Source organism: Fistularia commersonii, chromosome 19, assembly GCF_037954325.1.
Source record: "Fistularia commersonii isolate RoL2024-O1a breed Wild chromosome 19, RoL_Fcom_v1.0, whole genome shotgun sequence".
NCBI classification, from domain to species: Eukaryota; Metazoa; Chordata; class Actinopteri; order Syngnathiformes; family Fistulariidae; genus Fistularia; species Fistularia commersonii.
Genome location: NC_141302.1, coordinates 661,978 through 672,799, shown reverse-complemented (window position 1 = coordinate 672,799; position 10,822 = coordinate 661,978). Strand labels below are relative to the sequence as shown.

General features: G+C 50.5%; 2 protein-coding genes across 5 annotated transcripts; one reads left to right on the top strand and one right to left on the bottom strand.

Annotated features, from left to right (window-relative positions):
• Positions 1-2,241: 2,241 nt before the first annotated feature.
• aadat (aminoadipate aminotransferase) lies at positions 2,242-8,304 on the bottom strand. 4 transcript variants are annotated; one of them, XM_086165329.1, is made up of 14 exons: positions 8,288-8,304; positions 7,051-7,122; positions 6,136-6,304; positions 5,885-6,017; positions 4,646-4,720; positions 4,355-4,564; positions 4,198-4,263; positions 4,025-4,107; positions 3,835-3,931; positions 3,540-3,601; positions 3,334-3,398; positions 2,762-2,868; positions 2,564-2,665; positions 2,242-2,487 (listed from the first exon to the last, which is right to left on the bottom strand). In XM_086165329.1, the coding sequence occupies exons 2-14, from the start codon at positions 7,115-7,117 to the stop codon at positions 2,446-2,448; spliced, it is 1,278 nt and encodes a 425-aa protein (XP_086021455.1). In that variant the 5' UTR covers positions 7,118-7,122; positions 8,288-8,304; the 3' UTR covers positions 2,242-2,445. The 4 variants fall into 4 exon arrangements, with proteins under 4 accessions (XP_086021455.1, XP_086021454.1, XP_086021456.1 ...); XM_086165328.1 differs by having other exon boundaries at positions 8,052-8,302; XM_086165330.1 differs by lacking the exon at positions 8,288-8,304 and adding an exon at positions 8,110-8,235.
• A 283-nt stretch (positions 8,305-8,587) lies between these two features.
• On the top strand, positions 8,588-10,782 carry ino80b (INO80 complex subunit B). The gene is made up of 6 exons (XM_086165333.1): positions 8,588-8,747; positions 8,890-8,994; positions 9,170-9,347; positions 9,434-9,567; positions 9,821-9,993; positions 10,089-10,782. The coding sequence occupies exons 2-6, from the start codon at positions 8,955-8,957 to the stop codon at positions 10,551-10,553; spliced, it is 990 nt and encodes a 329-aa protein (XP_086021459.1). The 5' UTR covers positions 8,588-8,747; positions 8,890-8,954; the 3' UTR covers positions 10,554-10,782.
• Positions 10,783-10,822: the final 40 nt, after the last annotated feature.

Here is a 10,822-nt window from a genome sequence, read left to right as displayed (position 1 = left end):
GGCCGCGGCGGCTGACGGACCCCCGGATGCTGGCGAGGAACCCCATTTTCTACAAAACCACTTATCCCATGATGGAATTGCTCAACATTTAAGGCAAATAAATGTTTTATTCGTGGTCCACAGGTCGTATTTGTCGGAATTGTCACATGTGGAGTTAAAAGTTGGAAATGTCAGATTTGACAATATTGTCCAACCCTATTGTGAGATGATGAGTGCATGAAAAAATTCAAATATCATTATTCTCATATCTGTTTTTGTCCTTGTTGTCTTCATCCTTTTGTCTCTTTTACTTATACTTATATTCAGAATAAGAGTAAGAACAACTTTATTTACCTCGAAGGAAATTGTTGTGCCAGAGTTTCCAGTTAAACATAACAATAATAAATAATAGTAGGAAATTGTATAAACAGTAAAAAAAAAAGGGGGGGGGGGTAAGAAATACAAATAAAACAATAAAGTTTCAAAGTCAAGGCAATAAAGTGTTTTAAGGTCTTAAGTGCAAAGATTTGAAGATTCGCTGCAAATTCATATTTGTTGTAATTGTTGCGCTGCTGTGAAGTATTATTTGCTTCCCTGTACAATGCAATTCTTCTTTTGCTTTCCACAGAGAAGCCAGATAGGTAGCAGAAAAACAAAACAAATAATAAATGTCTTAGTGCCGGGCTATATGTGATATGCATTACACAATGTGTGTTATTTACAAATGGACAAAGTTTGGATAAAAGTAGGGGACTTTTCATTTCTACACCCGACACGTACGCGTCAACACAAATGGCAGCAAACACATTGGGGAGTAAAAGTACTCAGGTACTCGGATACGCACACACACACAGTATCTGCGCTGGTCAAGTGCAAAATGCCAAAGCTAATAAAACATGATTTGTTTTGGGTCATTTATGACTTTCAAGAAGTAGAAATCTTCACTTGCAGGTCATTATTACAATGTAAACACACATAGTTTAGCATGATTGAAACAGAACTACTTTTTATGGATAACATTATTCCAAAGCCATGAAGAAGGCAGTGAGAGATTCAGAATGTGTGTGTGTGTGTGTGAGAGAGAGAGAGAGAGAGAGAGACAAAGAGAGAGTGTATGTGTGAGTGTGTGGCCTGGAAAGAAAGATTAGAGCAGCAGGTGCTGTATATATACAGCTCAAAAAAATAAAGGGAACACTTGAACAACACAATGTAACTCCAAGTCAATCCCACTTGTGTGAAATCATAGTGTCCACTCAGGAAGCAACACACATTCATTTTGACTTGTTTTAAGGACATTACATCAAAGTTGGATCAGCCTGGAGTTTGTTTTTACACTTTAATTTGGAGTGTGATTCCTAATCCAGACCTCCATGGGTTGATACAATTGATTTCCATTGATCATTTTGGTGTGATTTTGTTGTCGGCACATTCAACTGTGTAAAGAGCAAAGTATTTCATAAGAATATTTCATTCATTTAGATCTAGGATGTGTTTTTTAAGTGTTCCCTTTATTTTTTTGAGCCGTGTATATATGCACTGTTTGTATGTAGATAATTCAAAAGTGAATTATAGCTTGGGTACTATGGACATATTATGTCGATGGATATGTGAATATTTTGAAAATCAAAGTCTGTCAGAGCAGAGGACTGAGCTCGGCTCTCTATCTTCTCCTCAGCGACGCTTTCCAGCTCTGTCACGGTCAGATTTGCACGACAGCGTGAGAGAGACGAGCTAACAGCTATCGGGTATCGGCCGGCAGGTAAACATCTGAGTGTGTGTCGGATTCTCACACACACACCAGCCGCTGAGAAGGAGGTCGGCCTCTGGCGTCACTCCTTCCGCTTACCCAAACTGAATTTGTATCCCTTTATAGCGTCCAGAGATGAAAATGAGAAAGAGTGTTGTTTTCATTTTAGAAGAAAATAAAAATGCAGTTTGGGTGACTCACTACTCATTTTAGTTATGAGTCAACATGTGCTGCTGCGTTCTGAAAAGGAAAAAGTATTTTAATTTTCAAATGTGACTTTTCTAATTGAAACGTGAGCATTTGCTGCGGTATGTTTTTGAGCATTAAATCTTCAACGTCTCGTTTTTTTTTAATTTGGATGAAGTCACAGAATGAAGGTGAACATCCTGAAGAAGGCCAGTTTTAGTCAAAACTTATTAATATACAGTTTGGAGATGAAGCCTCGGAGGCCGCAGGGGCTGGAGGACACCGGACAAGCTGAAAACACATCATGGAGAAAGAAAAACACAAATGTATTTAGACACAAATATAATTTATTATCAAAACCTACATTCTCCCCCGCGGTACATTCGGATTCACGCATCCGTCCGTTCTGCAGCCGGACGCCTGTCTGACACCGCCGTGTTTTAAAATAAACAGCTGGAGACGCTTGTTTCTCAGCCATCGTCATAGCGACGGGGCGTGGATCCATGAGGATCTTCATGAGGATCTTCACGGAGTCATTGAGACTCTCTGATGAGGAGGGAGAGTCTTCGGAAGGCCTGGGGATACAATGAAGACACCAGCTCACTGAGTGTGTGTGTGTGTGTGTGTGTGTGTGTGTGTGTGTGTACGGACCTCGTCGATCTGCTCAGGGGTGGACAGGGAGAAGGCGGCTCTGACGTAGGGACAGGGGTCTCCACTGTTGAGCATGAAGACACCTCCTGGAACCAGCAGCACCTTGGAAACATGGGGCGGAAACGCTTTATGCTAGAAACAAATGAGCTGGTTGTGTGTGTGTGTGTGTGTGTGTGTGTGTGTGTGTGTGTGACCCACCTCCTTCTCCAGGGCCTTCTCCATGATGAGCTGATGGGTGTCTGAGATTCCCTTCAGTTTGATCCAGAGGAACATGCCTGCTGATGGGGGGTGCCACTCTGCTATGCCTACACACACACACACACACACACACACACACACACACACACACACACACACACACACACACACACACACACACACACACACCGTTGTAATCCTAGTCATTTGTTCAGAGTTGTTTACCCTGCCGAGGCTCCAGCGACCTCACGTTAGCCCGGCTAACGCTAACACCAGTGCTGTTAGCATTAGCCGCTAGCCTGACCTTCTATCAACAAGTCTGGTCGTGTTGCTATGGAAACCAGCGTTGGAGGTCCAGGTTCCAGGAGGAGCGAGGCGGAGGAGCTCACCACCTCCTCGCACGTTCACGCTCAGGATCGAACCCTCCAATCGCAGTCAAGGAGGAGCTGCCGCTAAAGGCAGGTCTTCTGGGCCGGTGGTCCAGGAGCCATGGAGGTGTCAGGGGACGGCGTGGACCTTCTCTCTGCTGGTCCACACAGGGTTGAGATGTTCTGGAGTAAAGCTGCACTGACCTGTCAGCCATCTGTCCGCCGAGCTGATCATGGCGTCTCGCTGCTTCCTGTAGAACTCGATCACTCTGCGGGAGGAGAAGGAAGAGCTGTGGACCATCTCACAGGCTTCCAGCTCTGCTGGCTCCAGATGGAGGTCCAGAATCCAGAAGATAAAGATAAGCGTGACCCATGGTGTGTGTGTGTGTGTGTGTGTGTGTCAGACGTACTGGTCGATGTGCTGCAGGAAGCCCTCTGGACCCCAGGCCTGCAGCAGCTGCTGCACCATGAGCTACAGGAGGACAAGGAGGTTTAGATCCTGTGGATGTGAGGAACATCTCCACCAACATCCTCCACCTCCACCATCTTCTACCTCCATCAACCTCCACCTCCTTTATTCTCCAACACCTCCATCATCCCCCACCTGTCATTCTCCACCTCCACCATCTTCTATGTCCACCTCCACCGTCATCCATCTCCTGTGTGTGTGTGTGTGTGTGTGTGTGTGTGTGTGTGTGCAGGTACCTGTGTGAAGGTGCTGGTGTGCATGGTGGAGGCCTGAACGTGCAGCACCAGCCTCTCCACCAGTGGTCTTGGTCCGGTGACGAAGCCGATCCTCAACCTGCGCCGGGCGTGGAGATCCATCAGAAGATCAGAGCTTCCATGTCTCCATGAAGGTCCGGAGAACTTCCAGGGGATGAAGCTCCTCACTTACCCGGAGGACAAGATCTTGGAGAAGGAGTCGGTCCTGATGATCCGCCCGTCCACGTCCATGGAGAGGAAGGTGGGCGCCCAGGGCTGTCAGGTGGAACATCTCAACGCTCAGCTTCGACATTCATCAAGGAGAAGGTTTGGAGACCACGCTCCCGGGCGGAGAGCTCGCCGTACCTTCTGGAACTGCAGGAAGTAGTAGGGGTCGTCCTCGATGATGAGGAGGTCGTACTGCCGGGCCAGCTGGTGGAGCGAGAGCGAGAAGACCTTCACCACCGAGGAGCAGGAGGTGCTGCCACGTGAGGAAACATCTCCGGAGGAGGAGCGGCCTCACCTGGTAGACTTCCTCCTTCCTCTGGGCCGTCATGGAGGCTCCTGTCGGGTTCCCCCCGTTGGGGATGGTGTAGAGGATCTTGGGGGCGTCGCTGCCGGGCCGGTGGACCTCCTGGGGGTCCCACCGAGAGAGGACCTCCTTCAGGGCTGAAGGTATCATCCCATGCTGGTCGCTGGGAACGCTGATCAAGTTGCAGCCCAGCGGCTGGAGCTGCAGGGAGAAGGTTGGAGGTGAGAGGCTCCTCGGTGTGTGTGTGTGTGTGTGTGTGTGTGGTATCCAAAAACATCTCACTGCTGCCAGGGTTCCAGGGTAGGTGGGTGCGTCCAGCAGAAGATTATCTCCAGGGTTCACCAGCATTTCAAACAGCTGAAACAGAACGGAAGGAGGCACCTGAACCTCAAAGATCTCAGATCTCCTCCATCAGAAGGCCTTTTCTCTGTGTAGAAGACTGTACGTCCTGAAGACCACCATCAGGAACAACCTCCGGGGCGTTAGCACAGGAGGACCTCCTGCATCTCCAGACCTCCAGGTTAGGAGTTGAATCACCCTGAAAACTTCTTCATAACTCATATTTACAATTCGGAGGATGAGGAGGACTGGTGGAGATCTTCACCATCATCTGTCTGAACAGACAGGTCTCACACCTCAGATCAGAACTGAAGGTCCTACACAAAGGTCCACCCTAAAGGTCTTACATGAAGGTCCAACCTAAAGGTTATACACAAAGGTTCTACCTAAAGGTCCTATGCAAAGGTCCGACATGAAGGTCCAACCTAAAAGTCCACCCTAAAGGTCTTACATGAAGGTCCCGCATGAAGGGCCAACCTAAAGGTCATACATGAAGGTCCAACCTAAAGGTCATACAGAAAGATCCTACCTAAAGTTCTTACATGAAGGTCCACCCTAAAGGTCCTATGCAAAGGTCCTTCCCAAAGGTTCTACATAAAGGTCCTACCTAAAGGTCCTATGCAAAGGTCCGACATGAAGGTCCAACCTAAAGCTCCTACACAAAGGACCACCCTAAAGGTCTTACATGAAGGTCCCGCATGAAGGGCCAACCTAAAGGTCTTACAGAAAGATCCTACCTAAAGGTCTTACATGAAGGTCCAACCTAAAGGTCCACCCTAAAGGTCTGACATGAAGGTCCAACCTGAAGGTCCTACATGAAGGTCCAACCTAAAGGTCCTATGCAAAGGTCCGACATGAAGGTCCAACCTAAAGCTCCTACACAAAGGTCCACCCTAAAGGTCTTACATGAAGGTCCCGCATGAAGGGCCAACCTAAAGGTCTTACAGAAAGATCCTACCTAAAGGTCTTACATGAAGGTCCAACCTAAAGGTCCACCCTAAAGGTCTTACATGAAGGTCCAACCTGAAGGTCCTACATGAAGATCCAACCTAAAGCTCCTATGCAAAGGTCCAACATGAAGGTCCAGTCTTGGGGTTCTATGTGAAGGTCCAACCCGGAGGTCCTTCCTCGAGGCCGTGAGGAGTGTTGTGAGTGTGCAGTGATGTTGAGGAGCACCCTCACCTTGCAGAGCCCCTCCTGGCTCCCCGTGGTCACACACATGTCCATCTGGCCGTTCTCTGGGCTGTAGGAGGCGCTGGGCGGGTCGTGGAGTCTTCTCTGAAGGTCCTTCATCCACGACAGAAGCTCTGGGATTCTTTGCCGGGACAGAGACGGGACGTTAGACCTTCTCCTACCTTCTCCTCGCGAACATCTACGTTGCAGAGCGACCGATGCTCGGCCTGAATCCAAGCAGAGAAGTTCTGGTTCCTCACCCGCCGGAGCCGGAGTACTGGAGAGCCCTCTTCATCAGAGGTTCATCGAAGACCACGGCGGGGCCGTTCTTCACGGAGATGGTCGCCGCCTGGAAGGGGAAGGTGTTGGGGTTGGGCGCTCCGCCCGCCAGGGAGATCAGCGACGGTGGAGAACGTTGCTGGAGCTCGGCTTCACGGGGAGGAAGGAGAGGACGGGTCAGGAGGTCCAGGCTGGAGAGTCTGGACCAGCAGGAGGCGTCCACCACGCTCAGATGTTCGCGAGGGTGGAGACCAGAAAACAGACGAGAAACCCCCTTCAGGGTCTCCACAGCCAATCATCTGCCTCCATCTAACTCTTCTCTCACATCTGCCAACTTCATGTCTTCTTCTCCTCCGCCCCTAAACCTCCTCCAACCCCAGCTTCCTTCTCCTCAGATCTTCTCCGTCCCTCCACTATCCATATCCAAACCATCTCAGCCTGACCTGAACATCTAACAAATGCTGGACTCCTTCCTGATCCTCTCCATCGTCCAGAGGAACCTCCAGACCTTCACCTCTGGTGCCTCCAGTCTTCTCCTCGGTGTCTCCAAACCAGACTCCGTGTCTGCTCTTCACCTTCTCCACCTCCGTTCCTCCTGGGTTCCTCTCATCCACACACATGAATCCCGCCATGCTAAAGCTAACCTTCATCCCTCTCCTCTCCAGGTTCCACCTCCACCTCTCTAGATGTTCCTCCACCTGGTCCCTGCTCTCACCACACCAGAGGACATCCTGGTCCAAGGAGGTCACCTTTCCAGGTGCAGATACCTGACATCCAGCATCTCCTATCTCCGTCGTCCACGGCAACGCCGCACACAATGGCTGCATCTCTAATGGAGTTGCAGATGTGGTTTCTCTGGAGTTACCAAGGTTCCTGCAGGTGGAGGAGGAACTCACTGAGCATGCGGATGGGGGAGGGCCTCCTGGCCGCGCTGACCGCCGTCAGGTACCTGCTGTAGTTCATGGCGCCTGGAAGATCACGCAGATGATTCACAACAGGGACACAAGCACGGGTCTCCAAGACATCATGAAAAGTCTGAGGTTCTGCAAACATCTCCTCCCGTTAGGATAGACATTAAAAGCACAGGAGGAGCTTCTCGGCGAGACGTTTAGATGTTGTTACATTACATTACATTGTTGTGTGGTCCAGGCCTGGAGAAAGAGGCCGGGACCTTCTGAGGCCCCACATGAACCCGCCTTCTGGGCTGTGTCTGGGTTCACCAAACATCTGCTCACCATGTTTGTTTCATGGTCCTACAGGTGTGTGAATTTTGTTTGCTTTATAATTGCATTCAGTTTTATCTTGAACTCCAAACCTAAAGGTCCAACCTATGGTCCTTCACCAAGGTCCTTCTTGAAGGTCCTGCATGGAGGGCCAACCTAGAAGACCTACAAAAGGTCCAGTCTAGAAGTTCTACTCGAAGGTCCAATCTAAAGGTCCTTCACAAAGTCCAATCTAGGGGTTTTACACAAAGGTCCTACGTGAAGGTCCACTCTAGAGGTTCTACATGAAGATCCTACCCAAAGTACAACCTGTGTGAACTTTGTTTTCTTTTTTTATTTCATTTCGTTTCATCTTGACCTCCCAACTTAAAGGTCCTCCACAAAGGTCCAGTCTAGAGGTTCTACATGAAGATCCTACATGAAGATCCTACCTAAAGGTCCATCTACAGGTCCTACATGGAGGGCCAAACTAAAGGAGCTACAAAAGGTCCAGTCTAGAGGTTCTACATGAAGGTCCTTCTCAAAGGTCCAACACGAAGGTCCTTCTAAAGGTCCTACATGAAGGGCCAAACTAAAGGAGCTACAAAAGGTCCAGTCTAGAGGTTCTACATGAAGGTTCTACAAGAAGATCCTACTTGAAGGTCCCACCTAAACGTCCTGCCCAGAGGTCCTACCTGTGTTAACTTTGAATCTTTATTTATATCTTTAACCCTCGGGCCGCCGGAGCGTCACCTGCCCCGCCGCGCCCCCGCAGCGACCCTGGTTTGTAGTCCGGAAATCACGCCTGGCCGCGGGAGTAAAAACTACAAATGTGACCCCGCGCGCCCGCTTGCTAGCAAAACTCCCGTTTTATTGACGTGAAAAATGAAAAGAAAGACGGAAGCAAAGCTAGCTTGACAGCCAAACTGACCTCGCTCGTGTGCACGTAACCGCGCAGGGGATTCTGGGTAATGTAGTTCCTTGACGACAAGTGTCACGTAAGGACTCGCACCGCCGCAACTTCGTTACCAAAGACACTTAAGTGAACGAACCGGAGCCAAACTTTACTTTACTGTGTCTATCTATCTATCTATCTATCTATCTATCTATCTATCTATCTATCTGTCTATCCATCTATCTAACTAGCTAGCAAGCTAACTAGCTATCTAGCTTCACCCTCCGTCCACTAGGTGGCAGCACTTCGCCCGGAGGCTCCTCATAACCCCACGAAGAAGACTGGCGCCGGAAGTGAGCGAAACAACTCATTTTATTCTTGCTAACCGTGTTTTCAGCGTCCCAAAACTCAAGCCTTGTCTTCTTTTTTTCCCGTATTTATCTGTTTATTTTGTTAATTCGTACGGCGGAGAATCAAATATATCTCCGAAGTTGAGGTATGTCGCATGATTCAGTTGTTTGTATCCAAAGCTAACATGAAACTAGCGGTGTTATGGTGGCGTATCGTCACTGCTGTGCTCCTCTCTTCCTCCCCTGGTTGTTTGTATTTTATCATTTTCTTTTGGGTTATTTTTCTAGAGACATGTAGAGCTGCAGACGGTCTCCTCGTCCCTCTGGTGTTCCGCTGCCTCTTAGACGTCCCGATGGGAAAAAGGAAGGAGATGATCCATCCCATGTTTCTCGGTGAGACCACCTTCATCCTCTTCCTTTCCCCTCTCAATAGAAATTCAAGTATGTTAAATTATCCTTTAAATAAAAGATATACACACATGTGCACCTGTCATTTGACATCCACATATCCTTCAAATGTGCCAAGCTTTAACATCCTGTCTGTTTCCTCTGCTCCCACCCTGTGCAGCCGATGGCTCCGGGCTGCACGGCGCTCACAAGCGGAAACACAAAAAGCACAAGAAGCACAAGAGGAAGCACCACAGCCTGGCCGAGTCCCCGGAGCCGGAGCCGCTCGCCGTGCCTCGGCCGCCGCCGCAGCTCCGGCTCAAGATCAAGCTGGGGGGGCAGACGCTGGGGACCAAGAGGTGGGACCCGCTGGAAGACCCCGGCCCCGCGGAAGCTCTGAGCTAGAAATGTTTTGATTCTTCTGTTTGCCTTTGTGCGTCCCCAGTGTTCCGACCTTCACCGTGCACCCCGGCGTGGCTCGCCCGCCCTCGCCGCTGATGATCATCGATAACGACGACGACGACGACGACGACGACGATGAGCCCTCCGTGCCTCTGGAGCAGTATCGCGCCTGGCTGGGTGCGTACATGCACGTTCCTGTCGTGAAACTAAGTTATTGTGTCATTTACACCAACAATCCATTTTCAATTTAAATCTCCACTGGAATACATTTAAAAGGAGAGCAGAAGTCAGTATTAAGATGATATCGTAGGGTTTATCTTGTGAGTCCCCCACCTAGCCGTCCATTTGTCTTATTTCGACACGGTCAGAGAACATTTAAATCCTGTGAAAAGCGTTGGAACGCCGTCTGATCCGGAACGCTCTCGCTCAGATGAAGACAGTAACCTGGCCACGTCTCCTCTCCCGGACATGGACTCGGACTCCATGCTGGGCGGGCCGGTGGACGAGGAGGAGCGCTGGCTGGACGCTCTGGAGAAGGGAGAGCTGGATGACAACGGGGAGCTGAAGAAGGAGGTGGACGAGTCTCTGCTTACGGCCAGACAGGTGAGAAAGAAGCCCGCTTTGGCCGGAGGGGCTCGTTCATCGCGAACGTAGAGAACGGGACTTTTTCTGAACCGGATGTGGGTATGTGCCTCCAGAAAGCGCTCCTCCACAAGCAGCAGAGCCAGCCCCTCCTGGAGCTCCCCATGGGCTACAAGGAGAAGGAGATGACCGCTGAGATGATGCAGAAACGGGAAGAGCGCGCCCGGAAGAGGCGCCTGCAGGCGGCCAAGAAGGCGGAGGAGAACAAGAACCAGACCATCGAGAGACTCACCAAGACCAGCAAGGCCAAGATCAAGAGCATGAGGGAGAAGAAGTCCAAGCAGAATCAGTGTCCCATCGTACGCTATAGTGACTCCGCCCGAGGCGTGGCCATCTCCTTCCCCGCGGGGGTCCCGGCCCCGGCCCCCGCCGCCCCACGCCCTCCTCCGCCGCCGCCGCCGGCGTGCGGCGTCAGCGGCTGCACCAACCTGAAGAAGTACTCGTGCTCGCGGACCGGGGTTCCTCTCTGCAGCCTGGAGTGCTACAAGAGGAACCTGCTGCTGGTGCAGAGCGCCGCCTGAACCTCTCTGGTACCTTCCTGCTTCCACGCCGCCGCCGCACCAGGACGGGTGTGGACGTTTGGTCACCGTAGCAACAAAAACCAAGGCACAGCCTTGTAGGAACCGGCAAAGAACCAGCAGGTTTAGAAGAGGCCGCCGAGGAGGACGTGAGGACATGGACCTGCAGACCAGGACGGACACGAGGCTCTGCTGGAGCTCAGCCTGGCAGGGAATAAAAACCATTGGACAGACGCTCGTTTCTGTGTCTTCTGTTGACACGTGGAGAGAAC